The 27,017-nt window shown below is 29.0% G+C and overlaps 7 protein-coding genes across 14 annotated transcripts; 4 read left to right on the top strand and 3 right to left on the bottom strand.

The window, feature by feature from the left end:
• Positions 1 to 825: 825 nt before the first annotated feature.
• On the top strand, positions 826 to 3,057 carry LOC117232473 (F-actin-capping protein subunit beta). Of its 2 annotated transcripts, XM_033491827.1 has the most exons (4): positions 826 to 987; positions 1,770 to 1,981; positions 2,101 to 2,473; positions 2,610 to 3,057. In XM_033491827.1, exons 1-4 carry the CDS (start codon positions 985 to 987, stop codon positions 2,841 to 2,843), a joined length of 822 nt encoding a protein of 273 aa, XP_033347718.1. In that variant the 5' UTR covers positions 826 to 984; the 3' UTR covers positions 2,844 to 3,057. The 2 variants fall into 2 exon arrangements, with proteins under 2 accessions (XP_033347718.1, XP_033347717.1); XM_033491826.1 differs by lacking the exon at positions 826 to 987 and having other exon boundaries at positions 1,683 to 1,981.
• A 3,583-nt stretch (positions 3,058 to 6,640) lies between these two features.
• Positions 6,641 to 9,910, bottom strand: LOC117232474 (eukaryotic translation initiation factor 5A). Of its 3 annotated transcripts, none has more exons than XM_033491830.1 (4): positions 9,764 to 9,910; positions 8,000 to 8,292; positions 7,429 to 7,563; positions 6,641 to 7,162 (listed from the first exon to the last, which is right to left on the bottom strand). In XM_033491830.1, exons 2-4 carry the CDS (start codon positions 8,273 to 8,275, stop codon positions 7,091 to 7,093), a joined length of 483 nt encoding a protein of 160 aa, XP_033347721.1. In that variant the 5' UTR covers positions 8,276 to 8,292; positions 9,764 to 9,910; the 3' UTR covers positions 6,641 to 7,090. The 3 variants fall into 3 exon arrangements, with proteins under 3 accessions (XP_033347721.1, XP_033347719.1, XP_033347720.1); XM_033491828.1 differs by having other exon boundaries at positions 9,505 to 9,848; XM_033491829.1 differs by having other exon boundaries at positions 9,634 to 9,817.
• Positions 9,911 to 10,316: 406 nt separating this feature from the next.
• LOC117232472 (uroporphyrinogen decarboxylase) lies at positions 10,317 to 12,436 on the bottom strand. 2 transcript variants are annotated; one of them, XM_033491823.1, is made up of 8 exons: positions 12,271 to 12,436; positions 12,176 to 12,237; positions 11,707 to 12,009; positions 11,433 to 11,594; positions 11,204 to 11,365; positions 10,936 to 11,073; positions 10,686 to 10,859; positions 10,317 to 10,565 (listed from the first exon to the last, which is right to left on the bottom strand). In XM_033491823.1, exons 3-8 carry the CDS (start codon positions 12,001 to 12,003, stop codon positions 10,425 to 10,427), a joined length of 1,074 nt encoding a protein of 357 aa, XP_033347714.1. In that variant the 5' UTR covers positions 12,004 to 12,009; positions 12,176 to 12,237; positions 12,271 to 12,436; the 3' UTR covers positions 10,317 to 10,424. The 2 variants fall into 2 exon arrangements, with proteins under 2 accessions (XP_033347714.1, XP_033347716.1); XM_033491825.1 differs by having other exon boundaries at positions 11,433 to 11,591; positions 12,271 to 12,433.
• A 320-nt stretch (positions 12,437 to 12,756) lies between these two features.
• Positions 12,757 to 16,616, top strand: LOC117232525 (FACT complex subunit Ssrp1). 3 transcript variants are annotated; one of them, XM_033491926.1, is made up of 15 exons: positions 12,757 to 12,848; positions 12,950 to 13,012; positions 13,346 to 13,531; positions 13,608 to 13,823; positions 13,897 to 14,072; positions 14,139 to 14,274; positions 14,353 to 14,456; positions 14,550 to 14,678; positions 14,742 to 15,033; positions 15,107 to 15,265; positions 15,336 to 15,473; positions 15,601 to 15,792; positions 15,863 to 16,099; positions 16,193 to 16,267; positions 16,345 to 16,616. In XM_033491926.1, exons 1-15 carry the CDS (start codon positions 12,792 to 12,794, stop codon positions 16,459 to 16,461), a joined length of 2,277 nt encoding a protein of 758 aa, XP_033347817.1. In that variant the 5' UTR covers positions 12,757 to 12,791; the 3' UTR covers positions 16,462 to 16,616. The 3 variants fall into 3 exon arrangements, with proteins under 3 accessions (XP_033347817.1, XP_033347816.1, XP_033347818.1); XM_033491925.1 differs by having other exon boundaries at positions 12,758 to 12,848; positions 15,336 to 15,476; positions 16,345 to 16,615; XM_033491927.1 differs by having other exon boundaries at positions 12,763 to 12,843; positions 15,336 to 15,476; positions 16,345 to 16,545.
• Positions 16,617 to 18,329: 1,713 nt separating this feature from the next.
• LOC117232519 (ribonuclease P protein subunit p30) lies at positions 18,330 to 19,733 on the top strand. The gene is made up of 3 exons (XM_033491914.1): positions 18,330 to 19,103; positions 19,331 to 19,478; positions 19,568 to 19,733. Exons 1-3 carry the CDS (start codon positions 18,516 to 18,518, stop codon positions 19,669 to 19,671), a joined length of 840 nt encoding a protein of 279 aa, XP_033347805.1. The 5' UTR covers positions 18,330 to 18,515; the 3' UTR covers positions 19,672 to 19,733.
• Positions 19,734 to 19,962: 229 nt separating this feature from the next.
• On the bottom strand, positions 19,963 to 24,433 carry LOC117232518 (golgin subfamily A member 2-like). Its single transcript, XM_033491913.1, has 12 exons — positions 24,157 to 24,433; positions 23,755 to 23,844; positions 23,167 to 23,604; positions 22,870 to 23,065; positions 22,464 to 22,771; positions 22,217 to 22,393; positions 21,916 to 22,134; positions 21,630 to 21,815; positions 21,287 to 21,538; positions 20,906 to 21,209; positions 20,623 to 20,820; positions 19,963 to 20,452 (listed from the first exon to the last, which is right to left on the bottom strand). The coding sequence occupies exons 1-12, from the start codon at positions 24,214 to 24,216 to the stop codon at positions 20,265 to 20,267; spliced, it is 2,616 nt and encodes an 871-aa protein (XP_033347804.1). The 5' UTR covers positions 24,217 to 24,433; the 3' UTR covers positions 19,963 to 20,264.
• A 288-nt stretch (positions 24,434 to 24,721) lies between these two features.
• On the top strand, positions 24,722 to 26,921 carry LOC117232514 (probable 26S proteasome non-ATPase regulatory subunit 3). Of its 2 annotated transcripts, XM_033491905.1 has the most exons (3): positions 24,722 to 24,832; positions 25,251 to 26,076; positions 26,190 to 26,921. In XM_033491905.1, exons 2-3 carry the CDS (start codon positions 25,261 to 25,263, stop codon positions 26,859 to 26,861), a joined length of 1,488 nt encoding a protein of 495 aa, XP_033347796.1. In that variant the 5' UTR covers positions 24,722 to 24,832; positions 25,251 to 25,260; the 3' UTR covers positions 26,862 to 26,921. The 2 variants fall into 2 exon arrangements, with proteins under 2 accessions (XP_033347796.1, XP_033347797.1); XM_033491906.1 differs by lacking the exon at positions 24,722 to 24,832 and having other exon boundaries at positions 25,161 to 26,076.
• The last annotated feature ends 96 nt before the right edge of the window (positions 26,922 to 27,017 follow it).

Here is a 27,017-nt window from a genome sequence, read left to right as displayed (position 1 = left end):
ATTATTATTGGAATTAAAATCGGAATTCTGTTAGAGTATTTATCAGACATTTATTAGCATTTCTATATGTTAAAATATTAGATTACATATTCTCTATTAACGTATGAACGGCCGCAATAAATATGAACTTCAATCTATACTCAACGCCATCTATGTATAAATTAAGAGCGAAATTTAAAATCAACTTGATCTCGGAATTATGATCATTCACTGCAAAAATCTAAGAGAAAAGATTGAAGAAGAAAGATCAGGGATCTTATTAAAAATAAAATTTTCGATTCATTAAATTTATATATATTAGACAAACAGTAGTTCAAGCCAGTTAATCCTGTAATACAAAATTTGCCTTATTGGAAATATTTTCTATTATAAAAACTAAAAATATATTTCAGCGAAATGTAACTTTAATCTTTTGAATTAGAAGACAATTAGTAACAATTTTTTTCATTTAAAATTGTTACTTTGCAGAATGTGTGAAAAGCGTGGCTAGAATGCAGTAAATATTTATTGAAATTGAATAAGTAAGCGATATATACGACACTAATCATTTCTAATGATTAAATAAACTACATATAGTAAATTTTAGTTAATTTCGTCTAGAGAATTCTATGTAGAATTAATTTTATCTAATTCTTCAATTTGCATTCCTGAAAGTGGTAGATGTATGGCATTGTTACTTGAAATTTAATCGAGCGATTACTTAGGAATGAGCAATAATTTCACTAGTAATGTATTGTAAACATTTTATTACTTGTCCTATTGTTATATAACATATGCTCTATAATTTTCACTCACATTATGTTGATAGCATTGAATTGTCTATTGGCCAATCAGCGGTAGTCTTGACACGCCCCTTGAATATTCGTTTTCGGTGACTGAATGCAGGTCAGAGGGTAAACAATTTCAATAAATTTTTCATTGATTTTGTAGTTTTTATTGATTGATGGTCTGAGTGGCTTTCGCCAAATTCTTCAATCATTTAAAATGGTAAGTTTAATATTTTTAATCTATAATTGTAACATTATATTATTTTATTAATAATGTCAACTAAAATCAGTAATAACACTTTTTAGAGATAGTGTTCGATATAGGAAAGTCTAACTTTATAAAATCTCCCATTCACGATAAAATTTTTGAAAAGGTTTGTTGTAAAAGATGTTTGTGTATTTTTGTGATTGTGATATTCTAAGAAAAATTTTTACCTAACCTAAAATGAAACAAACGTCAAAATGGCGCCACCCAGTGACATACATGAAAATTTTGGTTCTTCGGTCATTTTAAAAAAATTAAAAATATAAATTCATTTATATATTTTTTGTAATGTAGATAATTTTTGGTTAACCCATATAAATGTCTTCTTGATGTAACTCGTACTAGTGAATTAATATTGATGTCTCCTAGCATTTCTTTTCTGTCTTTTATTGAAATTAGCGAAAGTTAATATGTATCTTATCGCTTATTTATATTGAATTTCATATGGCTTGCCGCCTGCTTATGCTAGATTTGAATTATATTAATTATACTAAATTATATTTACTACTATCACACTTACTACTACGATTTAATTATATTAAATTCTAAGATGAAATTTGTATAAATTAGATTTATTCAAGATGACATTAAATTAGAAATATAGTATAGTTATATTAGACTTAACAGTTTCATTATAAATGTATAAAATTCCATTTATTAAAGATATGATTAGACTTACAAATTCACTGGGTTATAGAATATTTAAAATTAAATCAAACTTAATTTTAATGTTAAAGACGGAACAGCAAATGGATTGTGCTTTGGATTTGATGAGAAGACTGCCACCTCAGCAAATTGAAAAGAATTTGAGTGATTTAATAGATCTAGTGCCATCTCTTTGTGAAGATCTCTTATCCTCTGTTGATCAGCCCTTAAAAATTGCAAAAGATAAAGAATCTGGAAAAGATTATTTACTTTGTGACTATAATAGAGATGGAGATTCCTATAGGTAATTGCGAAAATGTGCTTTGCTCTATTCTGTTATTAATATTGTTATTGTATTTAGTTTTACTAATATTACATTAAGAATAAAGAAATAATATTTTACGTTATAAAATTATGTTGCAGGTCCCCTTGGAGTAATACGTACGATCCTCCACTAGAAGATGGTTCAATGCCATCTGAAAGGCTTAGAAAATTAGAGATAGATGCAAATCATGCATTTGATCAATACAGAGAACTTTACTTTGAAGGTGGAGTTTCTTCTGTCTATCTGTGGGACTTGGATCATGGTTTTGCAGCAGTAATATTGATTAAAAAAGCAGGTGATGGTTCAAAGAAAATTAAAGGTTGTTGGGATTCAATTCATGTAGTGGAAGTTCAAGAAAAATCCAGTGGAAGGATTGCACATTATAAATTAACTTCCACTGCAATGCTTTGGTTACAAACTAATAAACATGGCTCTGGAACAATGAATCTTGGTGGAAGTCTTACAAGACAGGTTTGTTTCTAATTAATTTCTAATTATAATTAAAAAAAAAAAGAAGAGATCTTTATATGTATTAATTATTTTCTGTACGACATTCAACGAGTATATCACAATTATGTGAAGTTATTTCCTAACACATTTTTTTTAGGTTGAACAAGATGCCCAAATAAGTGAGAGTTCTCCACATATTGCTAATATTGGTCGCATGGTTGAAGATATGGAAAATAAAATTCGAAATACCTTAAATGAAATTTATTTTGGAAAAACGAAAGATATTGTAAATGGTTTAAGGTCTGTTCAATCTTTAGCTGATCAACGACAACAAGCTGCCCTCCGACAGGATCTCGCGGCCGCGTTGCAAAGGAGAAATGCCAATAATTGATCTTCCGAGGAAGATCAACTTTCCATCGATTTTGAGATGTGTCAATAAAAAAGGAAGAAATAAAAGAGAAATCGTAAATGATGAAATTAAGATTCGAATTGTTACAGTTACTGTAACGTGAATTTTGGACAGTTTCCTGTGATATGCAGGGTGCAACGGTAAAGATGAATTTTTCCTGAAGTATTAAAGAATAAATAATTGAATATCAATTATTGATTATGTCGAGATTTTGAATAAAATATTAAGAGACATTACGAGAGTGTCCGGATTTACATATATATATATATGTAATACGTATATATATATATATATATATAGAGAGAGAGAGAGAGAGAATATGTTTAAAGGTATGTAACACCCTAAGTTAATAATAAATGTTTAAGCCTCGAAGTAATTGATTTACGATAATTCTCGTAGAGTACATATTTATGTTTAAAGCTTTTCGTTTTTAAATACAACAAATTTATATACTTAGATTTTACCACTTTGTGCAATCTTTCTTGTATTGTTTACTACTCATTGAGATATATATGTATTAAGCATTAATTTATAAAGCATTGTTATGATGTTCCTCTACATTTTCATAGTGTTATGTATTGTTTATTAATTTTATAAATTGCTATATTTCTCGTTATGTCCACCAGAATTTGATCTATGCAAACGTACGGAACTTTCATAATAATGTCATTTTACATATTTTTTAAATAAAATTATTCACCGTCTGGTTAGCGAACGATGTCTAATGTATGTAGGCATAACTTATAAAACATCTTTTACACTTGTACAGACGTATCTCATTTTTACAATGAATAAATTAAAAAAATGCAGTCATAGTACATACAAGATACATTTTCGTTACTGTGTTACATATCTTTGACATGTTTTCATGTTTATGCGTGTATGTTGTGTGTATGCTGTACTCGTGTAAATCCGAGTCAAATATACATTTATACGTATATATATATACATATACATATACATATATATACATATACATATATATATATATGTAAATGTATTTTGTATGTATACGTATATATACATATATAATGGCACTCGTAATGTTTTCTTAATCATTAATAATTATTAATAATACGAGATATAAGAGTATTAATGTTTGAAAATGTAGGAATATTAAAGAGAATATTTGCGAATAAACTTCTAACAAGTTGTTCACTAATTTCCTGCCTAAGTACTCAATATTAGTAAATAAGTTTCAAATTGCATTAAATTTAAATTTGAAAAAAATATTTTCAAGTTGATTCATGGTTTCTAATAGCATAATTAAGTCTTTAATCGATTTTAACAGATTTTAATTAAACTTGACTAAAAATATTATGCAAATTTTATGGAATACTTTTTGTAATTAAAAGAAACTGTTTATTTAATATAATTGAGTTTAATTTTTTATAATCACTAACATTGTTAGTTCCTGCATTGATATTTTGAATACGATATCAGTAGACTTATGATAAGTAAAAAATTTTAGATAATATAAATGAAATTGAAAAGGACAAAATGACAAGAATTTCAATTTAGTTGTTTTCGACAGTTTTAATTAACTTAAATGAATGTAATATCATGTCAGTTAATAAAAAATAAAAAAATAGCAAAATCATTAAGACTCGAAGTTTCAGTAACGTGCTATTATAAGAACAACAAAATATCATCGAAGGTTGACACAATAGCACCGACGGCTTTTTTATCATTTATTTATCCATTTATCTTCCATTGATTTCCGCCGTATAAACAAATGCTCGTTGGTATCCATTTACTTATATACTTTACGTCTGTGTTTTTTGTTTTGAATTTCGTAATAGTGTACTTTCGTATATACTTGTATATTTTCATATACTTCACCACTGTGTGTACTTGTATATGTGTATTCGTGTGTATACGTTGTTTGCCTATATACGCCAATGCTGGTTATATTATTTTTTGAAAATATCTATATAGCGTCTGTGTGTGTTAAGGTTTTACTGTATTATGATTTAATACTTTGCACATTAATTTAATGCGTGTGCAATAGAATTAAAGAATAATATTTCAAGAATATATTTTATAACTGAAGTAATTACATTTGATATATCAATAATTATACCACTTGAAATGAGTTTCATTAATTGTTTAGATCCTATTTATTGCTACATAAATACTAGTAACTATTGACAAACTATATAATTGGTAATTTTAATTAAGTATAATTGAGATTTCTTTATACTAAAAATATTTTCAAAAACAATATTCTCGAAATATCATTTCACATCCGTGCTTATAGAGTAAATGATTGATTTTAATTTGTTTGGTGCCTGAAAATTATTTTTAGTACAAATTGTTAAAATTTAACGGAACGACCAGCAGTGGTGTATTATTAATTAAACCGAATATCGAGAAGCAGAAAAAAACGATTTCCGTCTCTCGTGGTTGAAATACGACCGTGAGGCCGATTGATTCGTTTTTTCTTCCTTTTCTTCAGTTTCTTTTTATCGATTAAATTCATTTATCTAGGTAGTCTTAATCTTAAATTAGTCTGCTTAGATTACAGTAGCTTAGTTGTTTCTTATCATTCATCTTTTATATTTTTTTTATAGTTTTTTATGTTTTCATAGATGGTACGGTCTGATTTGAAATTGAGCTTCTGATGTAACTTAGGCAGTTACATTTTAACTCAAACTTCAAGTCAGAAATCAAAATTGAGTGATAAACTTAAAATTTCAGAATTCAAGTTTGAAGTTATCGTTGAAATTACATGTACGGAGTCTGAAGTTCAAATTGAATTCCAAAATTTCGTGTTCGAGTTTAAGAGTTCAATATTCACCGAGTTTGAAGTTTCGATTCTAATCTCAGAATATCAAAGTTCTGAAAATTGTTAAATATAAAAACGGTCCTCCTACAATACGAGTTCTAAATAAAAACTACAACTTTTACAGGAAATTAATAAAGATCCATCACAGATCTATGCAGAAAATTAAGTTTTACTATTTTGAATATGTTCCTGTAATTAAAAATGCAAAGTTATGGTTTAAATTTCAAGCAAGAAATATAAGTTTCAGCCCTTTGTACGAGTTTGAAAAATACATTGTAGTGATTTTTATAAATTCGAAACTAGGAATATATTTTTTTAAAATCTAAAGAAATTTGGAATACAAATTTTAATCAAACAAGAAGTATAAAATTAAAAACCTTCAAGAATAAGTTACTGTCAGGTAAGGTTCTTAGACAAACAACAGATATTAAGCATTTCTAGTAAGACATCAATTTTTGTTAACAATGCTTTAGTAGCATAGAATACTAATAAAAATTAGACAGGATCATATTTATATAAAAAAAAAAGTTCGAAACTAAAACAAGATATTAATTTTAAATTAAGCTGGATGCTATAAAACATATAATTTTAATAAAAAAAGATGTAATGAACTTGAATGAAGGAGAGAGAAAAAGACAATTCCAAGCAAATATAGGATGTATTATAGAGGAATTAAAATTCTAATGTAATTGGAATTCTATATATTCCTATAGAATTGCAGTTTGAGTATAACAGAAAATTTTTAAAATCGAACTTGTAAAGGAATTGAAACTTCAATTAAAGTATACAGAGAAAAGGGGTTAGTGTAAGGAAACAAGATTTTTAGATGATTAGAACTTTAGAAATATTGGGCTTTCAATAAAATCATAAGTTCGGATAAAATTATATGTTACCGCTGAGAGATGTAATTGAAATTCCAATAGAGATAAAATTCTAATCATGTTCAAATTTTAGAAATCACAAATCAAGGCAAAATAGTCCTCTTTCAAAATTTCCCAATGTCAAAACTGCCTTTTAATCTCAACAGTTTAAGCCACCAAAACATTCATTTTTCCCAAGGTCTAAGCTGATACTGTTTCTTGGTTTATTCTCTTTTTATTTGTTTTTTTTATTTTTTTTTTTTTGTTTTTGCAATTATTTCATTATTTGTAATCCTCTCCTCCCTCACACTTACACGCTCACGCACATTGTTTTTCTCTTCCTTTCAGTTTTTAAATTACATGTTTGCTTCTTTCCTTTCCCACGTTATTTCTTTCCCCTTCGTTTTATTCTTTTCCCAAGTGCCCCCACTCTCTTTTCCTCCCTATTTGTTGTTGGTAGTAGTTCTTATGTTAACCATTGATCATCTTGTATTGTATCTTAGGTTTCTCTTAATAATATATTAACTGTGTGTGTTTTGTTTATTTCTTTAATGTGATGGTGGAGTCTGGACTGAACACAATTATTTATCGATGGCAGTGTTAGTTTTAATGGCAATCACAACTTCTTCACCACATGCCTTCAGTACAGTGCACTGAAAAAATAAAATATTATTTTTCTGCATCTTTCTGTTAATACAAATGTATTGCAAAGAAAATAAGTAGAAACAGAATGATATTGTTTATAATACAAGATAATTTTGCACATTAGTCAAGCAAACAAGAAACTTGTACAGAAATTTGTGCAAATTGCAAAATATAGATGCTATAATAAAGAATAAGCATAAACTTGATTGATATTTAAATAAAATATTTTATAATTAATCTTTATTAATCTTTTCTGTAATAGAACGATACTCACAAGAAGCTCTTTCCCAGCCTCATGATCAGCACGTAACTGAGTACCCAGTTCACCATCAGGAATTTTTAAATCTTCACGGAGTTCACCATTATCAGCCATCAGGCATAAGTAGCCATCGTCAGATATGTCTGCTAGCTGTAACATAAAGACATACGATTTATTTATCTTTTTCCATAATCCTTCCCCTCCAGGTTAAGATGGACTTCCAGTTACATTTCTCTTTGTTTTGCACTTGTGATCTAAATAAGAACATATATCTTATTTATGTAAGAAAAACTTGACAAAGGAAATTGGTACAGCACAATTTAATTAAAAATAACGATTAGTATTTTATATTTATAATTTCTTTCATAATTAGAAAATTTTTATGTTATTACAATGTTATTAACCTTATTATCACAATATTATTATTATTATACAATATTTTCTATATCATTTTATAGAATTTGTCAATAAATAACTATTTTAACAAATAAATACTACAGAAATAATACTTTAATATAAACAATATGCATGAGAAACATTATTATAATGTAGAGTAATTTTATAAAATTACTCTTAAATAATTTACCTGATAATCTTCCCGCTTAACAAATGGCACATCCATATTGTGCGTAGATGGACAAATGTCCTCATATTTTTTTGAAGTAAAAATGTCAATGCCTACAAGATGTACTTTGGCATGGCCATGTTTTCCTGTTTTAGAAGTTGACATTTCTACAATTTTGCACGGCCGAGATTTCAGCATGACAAACCCGTTTTTACGCAGAGCTGAACACTGCATCGGGTATGTTACAGAAGCACCAGAGTCTCCAGTCTCGAAGTGAGTATCCTCTATGTCTGCCATCCTTAGTTTCTGTTATTCTGAAATAAATTGAAACAGATCAAGAATTACATATTTTTACATATTTTATGTCTCAAAGATTTAATATATCATATATAATTAACATTGAATTCGTGCATATGAGATATAAAATAAGATATTTTTACATATAACATATACATTAGAAAAATAAATTATAAGAATCTAATATTGTTTTTTAATAAAAATGGTAAAGTTCAATATTATGTTTGTAAAAGGAATCAATAACCTAATTAATTTTTTATGGAAGGTATAAAACTGTTTTATAAGTTACAATGTAATGCTAAGGTATGGCATTAAAATTTATAAGAAAACTAAGAAATTAGAACACTTTCTAAACTGCTTTTTTTTTCTTTTTCTTTTTTTTTTTTTTTAACTTTAGCAAATAAAACATTCTATTAATATTATTAATATTATTGAATTTTATAACTATATTTAAAGGCATCATATCGTTAGAGCTTCATGACTATTATAATTCCTACAAAATCACCATATGGTATGTAACTTATCGCTAAAAATGAAATTCCTAGTAAGAAGTTAATAAAAATCGTTTAAGTTGTTATTTCAAATACAAATGAAACATACAATACAAACATAAGTCGAATAGGAAAACTGTTACAAAATACAATGCTATATGATGTAGTAATCTATTATATTTTGTAAAACATTAGAAGTACATCAATATTATTATACAAAAATGCAACATGAATATAAAAAACAAAACTATACCATCTTTCACAATATGTTTTGAAATGTGATACTTCAAATGTGTGCTACAACTTTACTCTTTTAATATTAAAAAAGATATTGGCACGTTTAACATACAACTTGGCTGCACTTCAAATTATAAACAACAGATTCAGCAACGTAAGTAACAAAAATTGCTTAAAACAGTGAGGAACATGTTTCATTGTATGGAACGAAATATTTAAAATTGTAAAAAAGCCGAGTGTTTTCGAGATATTACAAATAATAACAAAAAAATGAGAAATAATAGTAACATTAAGTACGATGTTCAATGCTTGAAAATGTTTGCAGAATAAACGTGAAACGCAAAAAGTATCGAAAAGCTACCGTGATAGTGAACAGAACGAAAAATGAACACGTTGTGCAAGTACAATCTAACCAAAGATTCCAACCCGGCTGACAGTTCTCCAATTATTGAAACCTCTCTATGAAAAATGAAGCGGAAAGCCTCGCGAAAGTCAAATTACCTTCGGGGACGAGTTTACTACGGTTTTTTGACCGTTTTCCTTAAGAAGATGGCGCGAAAAGGATTGCGTGCGGTTCGTTGCCGAAATTGCCGACTCTCGGAAAACGTTCAAGAAATGACGGATACGTACTAGCCTCGGATACTGGCGTTCTTTGTTCTTGGGATTTTTCAGTAGCACGTTTTGCAAACTTGTTCGAGTGATCACAAGCCGACCAGCTAGACTCAGCGTGAAAAAAGGAGAACAGACTGGAGATACTCACATGTGATCAAAATGGACACTCTAACCAGAAGAGTTGGCTGCGCTTGCGCGAACCGCTAATCGGCGACAGGGGGCCACTCGGATAGATCCACGGATTCCGGCTGGGAGTGTTTGTGGGGGTAGAGTTAGATGAGAAATATCGTGCCAGTTGGAAATTTGTGGCGGCCCGTCGACCAGCTTGGCTCATAGGCCACAGGCGACGCCACCTTACGAACGACGAAAACGCCACAAAACCAAGACGGCCGAGGAAGCAAGCGTTAATCCCGCGACTTTTATTTTATCGCACACTAACCACGGTCGTGGCAGTCGCAAGTTGGTAGAATCTATTGTATACTTTGGATGATTTGAAATTTAAAATGAAGGTTTTTTAGGAGTATTAAATTTTCAAAGCTTAAAGGGACTGATAGACTTTTTTTATAAACGCGATAAATTTATATATTTAAGCTAGAATATACACTTTGAAATAATATGTTGTACTGATTATTAAATTGAAAAGTATATAGTATCACTTAAAAACACAAGGTTGATCCTCTCGATACACTAATAAAAAGATATTTAAATGTAATGTATTATATTAATATCTCTGACATCAATTGAATTTGTGCGAAATTTGGTAAAAATAGAATAAAATTTATTATAAAGTTTGCACTGCAACAAACAAATTACACTGAATGAATCCCTTTGATAAAAGCTGCAACTGACGTTATTGGTATATCTGGTAGAATACCATGTCCCAAATTCGCTATATATCGAGTTTTGCCGAATTTTATTGCCATGTCTCGAGCACGATCGGCTATTTCTTGCTATAGAAAAAGAGATACCTTGATTAGTAGAAATATAAATAAGGATCAAAAAAAAAAAAAAAAAAAGTGGCTGTGTATTAAGTATTCCAAATATAATTTTCTGTATAAAATTATATACACCTCAGAGGCATATAATGCACATGGATCTAAATTTCCTTGCAAAGTAATTTCAGAACCAAATCTTTTTCTTGCTTCTATAGGATTAACATTCCAATCTAAACCCAATACTTCATAAGTTTTAGACTTTGCCAACACTTCTAAGGAATTCATAGTTGCACCTTTAGGAAAAGCAATCTAAAATTTGCCATTCTTTAGGAACTTAAATTAAAATAAATCACCATAAATATACCATAACATTTATTTTACTTACCATTGGCACTTCAGGAATATTTTCTTCCTTCAATCGCTGTCTCACTTTGTCGCTAATTTCTTTCAAATATTTAAACGAATACTTTTCAAATAATTCGTCATTAAGGAAATCACTATGACTTTCAAATACTTGCAATAACTATAATAGAAAAGTTACATTACACTTCATCAATTAACATTGAAATCATTTTATTTTATTTTTTTTATTTTATTATATTTTTTTTATAACATTGTAATATTTTTTCAACAAAAAAAGGACAAGTCTATACCTGTGCTCCAGCTTTTACTTGCATTACAAGGTAATCAATGATGACATTCGTAATAAGTTGTAAGAGTTTGTGAGAGTCTTCTGAATACTTATATAACCATTGTCGTGCCTTTGTCATTGTTGAACTACCTCCACCTTGGATCATGTAGCTCATTAATGTCCACTAATAATTTACAAATATAAATACTGAAAGTACTTGCTCTATAATATGTAGGAATCGATTTACTCACTGGTGCACCAGTAAAGCCAATCAATGGTACTTCTCCCTCTAATTTATGTCTTGTTAAAGTTATGGCGTCTCCTACATATTTTAAATCCTTTTCTACATTTGGATGAACTAATCTAACTAAATCTGTTGGATCCTTCAAAGGTTTGGGTAAAATTGGTCCCTGTTTTTTTTTATCACAAATTATTATTATATTTATATTTGCTTTTTAAAGATTTCTTTTTGTGTAAGATTATAAGAAACTTTAATATATATATAAAAAAAAAAAAAAAACAAACCGTTCCAGGAACCATTTCAACAGTTAAACCCATTGCTTGTGGTAGAACTAATATGTCAGAAAAGATAATGCTAGCATCCAAATCAAACCGTTTTATAGGCTGTAAAGTAACTTCAGAAGCTAAAGCTGGTGTTTGACAAACAGAGAAAAAGTCATGTTTTGATCTGATTTCTTGAAACTCTGGAAGATATCTCCCTGCTTGACGCATTATCCATATTGGAACACGTTCTGTGGGTTCTCCTTTTGCAGCTTTTAAAATTAAATCATTTTTTAATGGTGGAAATTCTGTTTGTGCCATTATTATCTGGAAAAGATTGATATTCAAAGAAACTAATGTGAAATTTTGAATTAAAAGATATATACAAACATACATATAATCTTAACTAGTATATTTTATACAACTTATAACACATTGTTTTTACAACATCTTTTCAGTGTTTTTACAAAATTACTTGCTATTGTGTACTTACATAGTACAAGAATATAAAAATGTTGTATAAATAATAATCTAGTCCCGTGTAAATTATAAAATTTGTTACTATTTATTACAAACTAATTTCCTTATTTATAAAGTATAAAATTATTAAAATAATTAAATAATATAATATTTAAACTTAAGCTTTTTACTAATGAATCCTTTTACATAAAATATTTCTTCTGTTTTATTAAAATATATTACAAATAATAAGAAGATACGATGGTATGAATTGCACTTTTGCCATATCTATATGCGCATAGAATGGACGTTTCAACTAATAATACGGAAAGTTTTGAACGTGTTTACTCATCTATACGTACTTACGCTCTATGGTTAATTTAACCAATCAACTTTTTGCAAATTCTAGGGTAATAATTTTAGTTTTAATAAATTTTTAAAATTTTTTACTACTATGTATCTAAAATTTAAGATTATATATAAATTTTAGCGTTATATTTAAAGCTAAATAGACAGCAAAAATAAATATTCTTTTATACATAGTATACAAATTTTACTATAAATTGTACTTATAGTCTTAATCTGTGTTAACCAATTATGTTTTCGGAAAATATTCTGAGAGCAAGAACTTGGCGCGTTGTACGCCGTACATGAGAAATTTGTTTTCTACATCGACCTTGCATCAGTTTCTCGTTTTGAATTGTAAAGTAATTTATAAAAAGCGTTTGATTTTTTTGATTATGCGTTTAACTTGTAGATACGAAGAGGAATCATAATAAACAAATAATAATTTGTATATTAATTTTAGGTGTTTCCAAAAATGGATTTTTTAGAATATACTGATGTGATTGCAGAAGTTAAAGGAGCTATGGTAAGTAATATATTACTTAAAGTCTGTAACGAGTAACAATACTTCTCATTCTCTCTTTTACTTTCATTTTGTAGTCGCGTTATATCATTTCTTTGTTAATGTTTAAAGTTAGATTAATAAGTAACATGCCTAGATGAAATCCACGTTTTTATTATATTTTATAATATAATTGCAAACAAATTGTATTCCATCTTATAAATATTGAAATTATTAATAAAAATGTTAGTAATAATTCATCAGTTACTTTCGATGGTATTATTTATGTTACGATGGTAATGAGATAAATAAAAATTTCTGTATAATTGCACTTATATATGACTTTCTTATGTACAGACTCCTGGGCGATTGAAGCTTACAGACCAACATTTGATTTTTAAAAATCAAAAGACAGGCAAAGTAGAACAAATTTCAGCATCGGATATGGAAATGGTAAATTATCAAAAATTCATTGGTACCTGGGGTCTTCGAATATTTCTCAAAAATGGAACTCTACATAGGTTTCGTGGATTCAAGGAAGGTGTAAGTAACAATTTTTAGTTAAGAATAAATCTTTTTTCAATTTTACGTTTTGTAATAAAACAATATTTATTTTTAGGATCAAGAAAAAATTGCAAAATTCTTCCTACAAAACTATAAAAAAGATATGCTAGAAAAGGAACTTAGCCTAAAAGGTTGGAATTGGGGTACAGCTAGGTTTAATGGTTCTGTATTAAGTTTTGATGTTGGTCATCATACTGCTTTTGAAATTCCATTGTACGATGTGTCTCAATGTAACACTGGTAAGAATGAAGTCACATTGGAATTCCATCAGGTAAATTATCGATAATGTAACGTGTTTAACATTAATAACATTTCTTAATATTAAAATTTTGTACATTTTTCAGAATGATGATGCTCCTGTGAGTTTAATGGAAATGAGATTTCATATCCCTATTAGTGACAGCGCAGATCAAGATCCAGTAGAAGCATTTCATCAGCAAGTTATGGAAAAAGCATCTGTCATCAGTGTCAGTGGAGATGCTATTGCAATATTTCGAGAGATTCAATGTCTTACACCACGGTATGTATATATGTTTAAGAAATATAATTTAAAAGATTCATATATTAATATAACTCCCTCTTCCAGTGGTCGTTATGATATAAAGATATTCCAATCATTTTTCCAATTACATGGTAAAACTTTTGATTACAAGATTCCAATGTCAACTGTTTTAAGGCTATTTCTTTTACCACATAAGGATAATAGGCAAATGTATTTTGTGGTAAGCATTTCGAAAATTATTTTTATTTTTTCTTGTTAATTATTTGTTTTATTATTATCGTTAATATCTTTCGCTTAGGTCAGTTTAGATCCACCAATTAAACAGGGTCAAACCCGTTATCATTATTTAGTATTATTATTCAATCAAGAAGAAGAAACTTCAATTGAATTACCTTTTTCTGAGTATGTATATGTATTTGACTCAAGCACTATGGTAAAAATATGAATATGTTTACTATTCATATATTTATATTATATTATATTATATTATTGCAGAAAAGAATTAAAAGAAAAATATGAAGATAAATTACCAAAAGAATTATCTGGACCAACTTATGAAGTTTTAGGAAAAGTAATGAAAGTTATTATTAATAGAAAACTTACTGGACCTGGAAATTTCATTAGGTAAGTTTTTTGTAAACTGCGTAGCCGAAATACTTTAATATATTATATGTTTTTAATTTTCAGTCATTCTGGAACACTTGCAATCAGTTGTTCATTTAAAGCAGCTGCAGGTTATTTATATCCTTTAGAAAGAGGTTTTATTTACGTTCATAAACCACCAATCCATATACGTTTTGAAGAAATTGCGTCAGTAAATTTCGCCCGTGGTGGTGGTTCTACAAGATCATTTGATTTTGAAATTGAATTGACTAGCGGTGTTGTTCATACATTCAGTAGTATAGAAAAGGAGGAGTATGGAAAACTTTTTGACTTTATTACTTCCAAAAAATTACGGGTTAAAAATAGAGGCAAGAGTGTAAGTATGAATTATTATCGTAATTGTAATTCTTTAATTAATTATATTAAGAAATTCTTTGTTTTTGCAATAGGACAAATTGAATTATGACAATGACTTTGGAAATAGCGATCAAGAAGATGAGCCAGATGCGTATTTGGCAAGAGTTAAAGCAGAAGCACAGGAAAGAGATGCAGAGGAAAATCAGGATTCTGAGGAAGAGTCTACCGATGAAGATTTTAATCCGAATCAGGTGTGATTTTATTAAAATTTTTGGCAAACATACAAATTTATATACCTTGTATATATATATATTCTTTTAGGACGAGAGTGATGTGGCAGAAGAATATGACAGTAATCCAAATAGTTCAGAAAGTGAAAATGAATCGGATGCTTCAGGAAAAAGTCAAAAGAAAGAGAAGAAAGAAAAAAGAGAAAAGAAACCAAAGTCAGCTAAAACCGTGGTAAACATTTTACTTATATTTTTTTTACAGTGTTTTTAATATTTATAAGAATGAATTTGCAATCGTACCCAGATTAGATAATTTACTAAGAATGGTTTATCAATGTATGTATTGCCTTATTTAGTCAGAGAAGCCAAGAAAACCTAGAAAACAGAAGAAAGAAAAAGATGCAAATAAACCTAAGAGACCGCCAACTGCATTTATGATATGGTTAAACAGTGCTCGAGAAAGAATTAAAGCAGAAAATCCTGGAATTGCTGTTACAGAAATTGCAAAGAAAGGAGGTGAAATGTGGAGGGAACTAAAAGATAAATCTGTAAGACCAAAATTGCTTTAATTTCTTACATGTAATTCCATAATTATTTAATATATACTAATTATAATAGGAATGGGAACAGAAAGCAGCAAAGGCAAAGAAAGAGTACACTGCATCAATGAAAGAATATGAAGCTAGTGGCGGAGGAGGTGGCGATAAGGAAAAGATATCAGAAAAGAAAGAAAAGGGAGAGAAGAAGAGGAAAGAGAGTAAAAAAGAATCTCCCAGTAAGCTTATGACCGGAACCAGTTTCAAAAGTAAAGAATATATTAGTGATGATGAAAGCAGTAGCGATGAAGATAATAAGGTATGTTAAGAATTAAGAGTATAATTTATTAGGTATTTTATTAGTATTATATTATGACAGTAGAAATATTATTTTAATTAAATATTTCTATAGAAATCAGAAAAGAAGGCTTCGGATGAAGACAGTGACGGAGGTAAAGAAAAGAAAAGCGGAGATAAACGGAATGCGGTAATTTCATTATATTAGTTGTGTTCTATTAAAAACATTTTTTAAGATATATTCTATTGCATATGATTTTATTGTAGGAGGATGATGACAAGAAGTTGAAGAAGAAAAGGAAAGAAGAATCCGAGGGTAGTGATGAAGAACCTATTGAAAGTACTCCACCTTCTAGTGAGGCTGAATCTAAAGACAGTGATTAATTATAATTTATATATTTCTTTAACAACCACTTAATTTAATCTTTATTTCTACAGAAATATCTTTAATATTGATGTATCTAGTATTCTTAAAATCATTAAAATATGTTCCATATTTACCATATTTTAAGTTATAATACAATATTGTATTAAATATCTATATATTTGTACGGTCCTGATTTATTTAAACATTTCTAAATGTTTTTAAAATTATTTAAATTTAATAAATTTAAAAACAGCTATAAGATATAATATTACTACATATATGGCTTTGTTAACACGTTGACTGCCACGCGTGTTTTCAAAGAACGGTCTCCGTCAGGCCACGCGTACAGCAGTACCAAGCGTTCTCTGCTAGGTGTTCCCATCGATATTTTAGTAATGCGAATCGCTCAAGTGGTGGTCTCAAGAATGATCTTTCGTTTCATTCGCTCGCAACATTAAAACCACTAGCTGTTGTTGAATATAATGAAGGAAAGTGTGGTATAGATTATTCCGACCAAATGGTTTCTGATGCCACCACAATTAGAAAAGGAATCAAATGGTACGGAAAACTTGGCACTCATTCTTTCTGAGAATTTCTGTTGTAAACGCTTTGACGGTTTACAAAATTGCAACAAGAAAAAATATAAATATTAGAATATTTAGACAATTATTAGTTGCAAAATTATTAGAGTTGTCTGAAAATATAAAAAATCCTTGTCTTCGACGGAGTCAGCATAATATCGCCGTTCGAAAAAATGATTCCGGGAGAAGCATTAGACACGCATGCAAACTATGTTATGCAAATAAAGGACGTCGAATGGACGGAACAAAGGTACAAAAGAATTTGAAGAAAACAACAACTTATTGCCCGAATTGTCCCGACCAACCTCAGCTATGTATAGAATGCTTTAAAGTTTTACATTCTAAATCATTTCTTTAACAAACCATTTTCGTATTTTTATTTTATAACAATTCAACTATTATTACAATTAATTATTAATTAACAATTTATTATTATGGAATATCTTTTCAAATGCCTACGACGAACGACAGAAACTTTGCTGACACCCGAATACGGGTGTCGTGGCAGTTGTAACGTCAATTTTATCAGAGGCCACCGCGCACCCTCAATTACCCCAGGGATCCACCATAAACTTAAACTTTTTAAGTTTATTATTTCTGTTATCTGTTTATGGATGGTCCTTGAAACAGCCCTTAGGTTGTTATACGTCCTTACTAATTACGGGGAAAGCAGGTAGTTACCTAATGGGAAAAACCCAATACTTGACTAACGAAAAAGCTGGTTTTCCCCATAAACAATATTACCTACTAGCCGCGTTGATAGGAGGCTTTCTCCTCCTATCTTCATTTATTAACATGACCTATAACCAACCAATTGGCATCGTGGATCGTTACCCTTACTTTTCCTAACGGAAGTGGTGCAAACAGCGAATCCGCGTTGTTAATGGGTGTCCGCACACCCACACCGAGCTTTCCTCCGTAATGAGACGAGAACACCTAGGGAGAAAATAGACAAAACCATCGAACAGTGAACATCTCTCCAATCAGTGTAAACCTGTGCTGTGCTAGAAAATAAAGACAATAGTTGTGTTACGACTTAGCTATTTTATTTCATAAACTAACCCTTAAATTTACGTGACATAGACAACGTGTTAATGAAGACAATTCATAATTACAATCTGTAATAAATATGGTAATTTAGTGAATAATAAATTGATGTGAATAAATGAAGTTCTTCAAAAAAATATTAAATAGCATTTCCTTTCATAGTCAACATTTTTGACAAAAATATTATGATTTTCATAATATGATTTTATTAACCAAAAGATATCGCTTAGTAGTATAATACATATATAAATGTATTTTGTGTCTACATACATAAAAATTCTAGGTTAGGATTAGTCGAAGCACTGTCAAAGAAGTATTGACGAAAAAAATTAGAAGATGTTAATTTCTAAATCATAGCTTCAACCAAACATTATAAATAAATTTACAACATATTTAATTAAAAATAAAGAGCATTTACGGTGTAAATCTAATATTTCATAAAAATGGATATCAGAGAAAGTACAGGATTTTACGATTTATGTGTGAATGTACCAGGGTATCAAACACAAAATCTATATCCTATTTTATCAAAATTATGTGAATATGGATTCAAAACAGTAGCAATAAATACTAATGTGGATGAAAGTGTACTTGGAACAGAGAAAAAGAGGAAAAAAAAGGGTGGTGATAGTGAAACATCACAGGGTATCGTTCTTGAAACAATCGACATTGGAAGTATAAGAAAAGAATTTGACGGAAGATTAAGAATTTTTAGTCGAATTACTTTCTTTTGTTCTGATTTTGCAAAAACGCATATAGTGAATCATTGTTCCAGTTTAAAAAAATTCGATCTATATGCTTTTGCTCCAAAAACACAAAGTGCTTTACAATTTGCATGTACTCAATTAAATGCAGATATAATTACATTAAGGTCGAATGCTACATCGTTTAAACTTAATAAAAAGCTGTATGATCAAGCAATTGAAAGAGGAATACATTTTGAAATACAGTATGTAGATCTATTAAATGTTGAATCCAGAAAAAATACTATCCATTATTCTCATCTCTTTCATACATACGGAAAGAGTAAGGTATAGAAATATTTATGTATAAATGAAAATAACCGTTTTTTAACACTACATAGTCGTATATTACAAAACAGCACTAATATAAATATTAATTTATATTAATGCTTAGCCTATAGATAATAATGTTATTAAATATCGAAAGATTTATTGGCAAACGTACAAAGGATATTTCTTTAAAATCCATGTTTAAATAACAAACAAATTTCTAATTAACTATCTTGTTTATTTAGAATGTAATATTATCCAGTGGTGTCAGTGATATCAAGACAATAAGAAATCCTTATGATCTTATAAATTTGGCATGTTTATTGGGTTTGAATGAAGTTCAAGCAAAAGCTTCGATATTACATCAGTGTAAAAGACTTCTGTTAAGAGCAGGTGATGTACTATTGCATGTAAAAGTGCAAATTTTCATGAAAATGGAAATAATATAGTATAATTATTAAGTTATTTGTCCTTTTCTTTAGAAAGAAGACGTAGAGGAAAAGCTGCTTTTATTATTGAAGATTGTACAGAAAGAACAAGTATCGCTGACGGAGACTCAAAATTTCTAAAAAAATTGAAAGTATAAGTTGAATTATAATAGATGTCTTTTATTATTTTTTTAAATGGTCAATCGAAAATATGATAAAAGGGTAAATATTACTTTTTACTTTAAATTTACTTACATTGAAATAATAGAATTCTTATAATATATAGGATATAGATATAATAGAAATTAACAATGATAAAAATTTGATTTTTATAAACATGTTAAATAAAGTATTTTTGAATATAAAATTCCATATATTTCTTTATTTAATATATTTAAAATAGAACTAATTTTTACTTTTTGTAGAGAAATATATATTTTCCATTAAGAAGAAAGCAATAAAGCAATGTACGGAAAAAGATAATTACTTAAAAAATACTTTATATATCTTCAACAATTCTTTAAATAATATTTTAGGCTTAAATGATTTTTTTCTTTTTTTTTTCATACCTTATAGAAAAGAGCAATTGCTTTTGGGGAAAACATTCCTTTTTTCATATCAATCACTTACAAATTGCAATTTTTATGGATTTTACCTTATATACAATTGTTCTACAAATCGTTGTCGATTAAAAATTTTATATTAATGTTCTATACTAAAAAATATATAAGATATATACATAACATGTGCTTTATACTGTAAGTAACTTTCCGGAACACCAAGGACATGGATGAAAATTCGGTTCAAACATACAGGAATCTTTACAATCTTTTATCTCTGTCAGAACATCTAGGAGTTCCGAAACACTTTTATTTTCCACTTGTGGATCTATTACTTCCTCTTTTCTTTTTATAGATACAGAATCACTAGAACCCATTGCTGAAAAATAATTTGTTTCGTTAAATTTCGACTAATTAATAATGGTTATATATATATATATATATAATATAAGTTGGAGTACATGTTAATCTCTTTTGATCAATACAATATCACTTTTATTATGTAAATAAATTTCAGGTAAGATAATTGAAATCGAATATTATAAGTACCTGTTTCAACTTGACATTCTGTTCCATTGGAACGTATGTATTCCTTGCTAAGAAAATCACTAACCAAAACCTTTAATTTATGTAATTGCTCTTGTTGCTGATTTCTCTGTTCAAGTAATTGTCGAAATACCTGTTCTCTTTCTATCGCTCTGTTTTGTAGAACAGCTCTTTGTTTTTGATATAATGTTATATATTCTCCTAAAAATAAAGAAGGGAGATAATTCTATGAATATAAAGATAAAGTTAGAGTGTAAATAATTATTTAAAAACCATCTATTTGTACCTATTGTCTCTGTTTCACTTTGAAGCTGTAAAACGAGATGTTCAAGCTTCTGTTTCTCTTCTGTAAGCTCTGCGACTCGTTCCATTGTTTCTTTAAATCTTTGTTCAAGCTTTTTTACAGGTTCAGATATAATAACATCATTTTCGTTTGAGCTTTCTACATGTACTTTTTCTCCCGATTTTGATACATTATTATTAGTATTCAAAGAATGTGAATCAACTTCGGAGATGGAACTGGCTACATTTTTTTCTTTCAATTTCTCCATAAGTGTTTGTTTTTCCTTTTCTAATCTTTCTATAGTGATCTGAAACAGAAATAGAGCAAGAAAAATGTTTAACATCAATGAACGAAATCTTTTAATATAATTAAACAGATAATTACTATAGCATGTTGAAGTTCTCGTTGAAAAGTATCTACATGATGCGATTGAGCTTGATAATGCTGTATTTGATCTGCTATTTGAGCATTTTGAAGTCTTTCTTTTTCAACCTCTTCAAGAATAGCTTCTTTTTCCCTTAATTTTTCTTTCAGTTGTCCCAACTCACATTCTACGTTATTTAACTGAACGTTTAACTTTCTTCCTATAGAACGCTCCGCTTGAAGTTGTTCAGTTAAATCCAATTTAGCATTACTCTTAAAATTGTATTAAAAATTTATATAGTTTATTTACTCTCATTTACCATATCATTAATAATGTTTTATCAATATTTAATGTTACGCTTACCAAAGAAACAAACGCATTTTCCATATCAGTCAGTTGCTCTTTTAACTGTCGATTTTGCTGAACTGCTCTCGATGCCCCCAACTGTTCACTTTCGAGAGCACTGACTAGTTTTGTTACTTCTGTTCCTTGATTATTTGCATCTCGTAAATCATTTAGATTTTTTGTCAACATTTCAATTTGTGAATCCTAAATATATGGAAGAAAATTTTAATTAATCAATAAATCGATGTAATTTTAAATAACTTTTATTTACTTTCTATAGTAAAAATTAGTACAAAAATGTTACCTTCTCAGATAATAAAATGTGAAGCCTTTCTTGTTCCAATGTAAGTTCATCTATATTTTTCAGCAGATTATCCGTTTCATCTTTACGATCTTGTAAAGATGATAAATTCCCTGCTTTTTCTCTTTCTTGTTGTAATTGTTGCTCAAGCTCTGAAATCCTTTGTATATAACTTTGTTCTCTACGTTGTAAATCTTCTATACCACCTCTTTGTGTTTTTATCTATAAAATGACATTTAATTTTTAGAAAATTTATGATATTTCGTTGCACCTTCGAATTTCATTACAGAGAATATAAAAATACCTCTTCTAATAATTTTGCCTGCTGGGTATCTAATTGTTTAACATAATTCTGGTACTGTTTATTGGCTTCATCCTTTTCAACACTAACAATTTTCAGAGCTTCTTTAGTTTGTGCTAATTCTTGCTCCAAAAGAATTACTGCATGTTTCTCCTCTTCTGTTGTTGTAGCAACTTTCATCTACAAAGGCAAAGAAGTATATGAAAAATGTTTCACATACAGTTAACCAACGATAATGCACATGTATTACCTGTTGTATTCTAAGTTCGCTCAATGAAAGCAACGCTGTTTTTTCTTGAAGTTCTTGTTGAACAGCAATTAATTCTGTTTTCTTCAAATTCAATTTTTGCTTTAATTCTGATGCTTCTAAACTCAAATCCTCTTTTTCTTTCTTCAATTCAAAAAATCTGTTATTAAGAGAATCATATTCACTTTGTAATTGATGAATGTTTTTCCTCAATTCTTCATTATTATTTTTTACAGTAGATATTTCTTTCTCTAATTCAGCTATGCGAATTTGTGAATTTTTTAATTTTCTTGTCATTTCTTCAGATTCCTCTAAAAAATATATTAATTTTTAATTTATTAAGAATTTATAATCACGTACGTACGTGCACACGCCTGCCTGGAATGTCTCATTAATTAAAATAACAAACCTGAACTTTGTCTAATGCTTTGTTGAGCTTGACTAAGAGCAGCAGTAAGTTCTGCTTTTTCTGCTATTAGAATGCCGGTAGTCTGGGTATGAACCTGAAGTTGCTCTTTTAAAGGATCTATTTCTTGTGCCAATTCTACCTGAAATTCTGTTTCTTTTCCTTCTAATTTGGCTTCTAACTCTGAAATCCTGCTACGCTAATCAAATTATTAAAACAATTTTATTTCTGAACTATTTCTTTTTTCAACGTTTAGATCTAGATACTTTCTATAAAATTTACATACATATATACACTTACAGCATTACTAAGCTCAATATGCAATTCATTAACAACTTTTTTCTGCTCTTCCATATAAGGACTTAAAAATTGATTATGATACATTAAATCAGTATCAAGAGATGTTTCTATATGTTCTGACTCATTTGTTAAAACATCTGCAACTGCAGAAGCCATCTCCAAGAGATGTTCTTTTTGTACTTTTGGAAGATTATAAAAATCCACTTTACTCGCTGCTTCTGATGTATTAATTTCTTGTACACTTTCTGTGTTGATAGTTTCTTCTGTAGAATAATGTACTTTATCATGATTTATGGTATTTTCTGGAGTTACCACTGAATTTGTGGATAGTACTTCATCTTTTTGAAATTCTTGAACTATATCATTTTCCACATTTCCTATTGTCGATGCATTAGTTACACCTTCTAAATGTGATGTATCAGTTTCTGCGTTTTGATACTGCAAAATTTAACAAATTAATTAAAAAACTTTTCGCATTTTACGACAATTAAAATATAATAAAGATTACAAGGAGAAATGTGATTGCATATGCACATGGATTTAAATAAAAAGATGTAATAATTATTATAATATATAAATTTCTTTCACCTGCAAAGGTAATGAATTGACAGAGTGACGTTTTTGTTTCACAGAATCATCTGGATTATTTTGCATTTTTCTTAATTGAAATTCCCTGAGCTAACAAAAAAAGGAAGTTTTATGAAACATAAGTAACGATAACATTTTTTTATACTAATCTAACTTATGAAATCATAAGGTTTTCCAAATTATTTATTTACGTTTTAAAGCGTAAATATTATGTGAAATTAAAATTCAATAAGCGTCTGACAGCTAACATAACCTAAATATTCAAAGATACAGAAATATAAGAGAATGAATAATTAAAATGTTGCTAGAACTTACGAAGTCCTATAAGTATAAATTTTTTGTACGTAAATTGAATATTAAAAAAGATACTTATGTAGCTGTCAATACTTCAAAACATTATACCTTTTTCTTAGCGGCCAACAATTTTTCGCTTTTGCTTAAATTCATGTTGACATGTGACATGAAAGCTAATAAGTGAAATCCTTGATTTTATTTTAACACAATTATTTACATCATCATAATTAAAAATATTGTATTATTTGCTACCAAGGTTATCTCATGCCTACTTAATCCACGAATATGATCGTGTACTAATCGCTCTCTTATCCATTGACCTAATTATTTAGTTAGATGGCCAACAGTGATTGAATTATACAAACCAATGAATTACGCTACTTATCAACAATTTATTATAATAAAAAAAGTAAATAATTTTTCCATATAAAATGTTTAAAATATTAAACACTTATAATGAAAAAAATTTACGATATATATTTATAGATTATATACATTTAATATCAGATAATTTTATATTATGTATACTTTATAGCAAATACAAAGTTTTATACATAAGAAATTGCTTAAATATTAACAATAATTTTAATAATTTTGGTATTATGATAAGTTGCGAGAAAATGAATAATTTATGCGGAGGCGAAAAACCCTAGCTGGAACTTCGTTAAATTTTTCGCTGATGGTTGGATTGGGTATAAGTACAACTGTGAATTGGTGCGATGAAAACGTAGAATTGCACTTGTATTAGGAATCTTCAGTTTTTCTGCAAAAGTTTAAAGCAAAGGTGAATGTAAAATGTTACTCTTACTTTTCAGTAATTGTTTCTTTTACACGTTACAAGCCTCATATCAAATAACAAAATCATAAAATGTGAAAGATTTATTTAAAGAGAATACCGTATTAATTTGACAACAAAGAAGTTTGAATTTGGTTATTAAATTTTTTATTACAAAGTTTAAATCTAGCTTCATATTTTTAGTTTTATATAATACTTTTTATAAATATTGGATAATTTACAAAATTATTTTATTAGAAAATGTGATACAATGAGTTGGATATTATAGGTATATGTACACACACACACACACACGCGCGCGCGCGCGCGCGCGCGTACTTCTACATTGAGAAGCTTGTAAAAATTAAATGATATTGTACGTAATAAGATTAGAATATTGTGCTTAACAGAAATCTAATTTCCATAGAGGAACTAAAATGGGTGTACCTACGGCTAAAAATCCTGAAGCTATGGATGTTGAAATAATCTTTGAGGGTCAAAATGGTGATGGAGATGTTTGTGATAAAAAAGATGCTGATCTTCAAACAATATATGATATACGCGAGCATGCTCGTCAAATAGAAAAAGCTGTACAAAGCAAAGAACCACGTTTTATTTTAAGAGCTTTGCGTACGCTACCTAATACACGTCGCAGATTAAACTCGAACGTCCTGCGTGGAGTAATTCTAAGTTTTTATCCTAAACCATGTGCCGAACGTGATGCATTACTGTCATGGTTAGAAGACTCTGCTGAATTTGAAGAAACGCAGAAACTTCGCATCTCCACCATAACTCCACTACCTGAAATTGATACTTACATTCATTTACTAGTTCTCGTACGTTTAATTGATGCTGGAAAACACGAAGAATCCGTTCAATGCTCTGAGGCATTGTTGCAAAAAATTATTGCTCAAAATAGACGTACAATTGACCTGATTGCTGCCAAATGTTATTTCTATTATTCAAGGGCATATGAATTAATTGGGAGACTGGATAAAATTCGCGGAATATTGCACTTGAGATTGAGAACGGCAACGCTTAGAAATGACTTTGAAGGACAGGCTGTATTAATTAATTGTTTATTACGGAACTATTTACATTATAATTTGTATGATCAGGCAGATAAACTTGTACTGAAATCAACTTTCCCAGAATCTGCCAGCAATAACGAATGGGCTAGATTTTTATATTATTTGGGACGCATCAAAGCTGCTAGATTAGAATATTCTGCTGCACATAAGTATTTAGTACAGGTAAGTCGACATTCTTCTTAATATATAAATTTCAAATCAAAATGTTATCAGAAGAAATAAAATTCCGAATAAAAATTGTGTAATTTAAAATTAATGTTTTATCTTTCTTACAGGCTCTTAGAAAAGCTCCACAAAGTACTGCAGTAGGTTTCCGTCAAACAGTGCAAAAACTGGCTGTAACTGTGGAACTTTTACTTGGAGATATTCCAGAACGTCAAACATTCAGACAAGCTGCTATGCGTCGTGCATTAGCTCCATATTTCCAACTGACTCAGGCTGTGCGTTTAGGAAATCTTCAACGTTTTGGGGAAGTTTTAGAAAACTTTGGCCCACAATTTAGAGCCGATCATACATTTACTTTAATCCTGAGATTGAGGCACAATGTTATTAAAACTGCAATTAGGTCAATTGGACTGTCCTATTCCCGAATTTCTCCCACAGATATTGCAAAGAAGCTTGGTTTGGATTCTAGTGTCGATGCTGAATTTATTGTTGCTAAAGCTATTAGAGATGGTGTAATCGAAGCTACCTTAGAACCAGAAAATGGATACATGCGTAGCAAAGAAACTACGGATATTTATTGTACTAAAGAACCATTACTCGCGTTTCATCAAAGAATTACTTTTTGTTTAGACTTACACAATCAAAGTGTTAAGGCTATGAGGTATCCTCCAAAGTCCTATGGTAAAGATCTTGAATCGGCTGAAGAACGTAGAGAAAGAGAACAACAAGATTTAGAGCTTGCTAAGGAAATGGCAGAAGAGGATGATGACGGATTTCCTTAGATTGTTTATTTTTTCGATACATTTAATTAATAAAATGATCCAATAAAATCATGAAAGACGCTTCTTCATGTTACACTTTCTTATATTTAATATCAGGTACACGAAAATTTTGTTCTCGTATTGCGAAATTAAAAACTTTCAATATACGCAGAAAAA

Source organism: Bombus vosnesenskii, unplaced genomic scaffold (assembly GCF_011952255.1).
Source record: "Bombus vosnesenskii isolate JDL3184/JDL3185 unplaced genomic scaffold, Bvos_JDL3184-5_v1.1 scf7180000013289, whole genome shotgun sequence".
Taxonomy (NCBI): domain Eukaryota; kingdom Metazoa; phylum Arthropoda; class Insecta; order Hymenoptera; family Apidae; genus Bombus; species Bombus vosnesenskii.
This window is presented reverse-complemented; position numbering and strand designations above follow the sequence as displayed.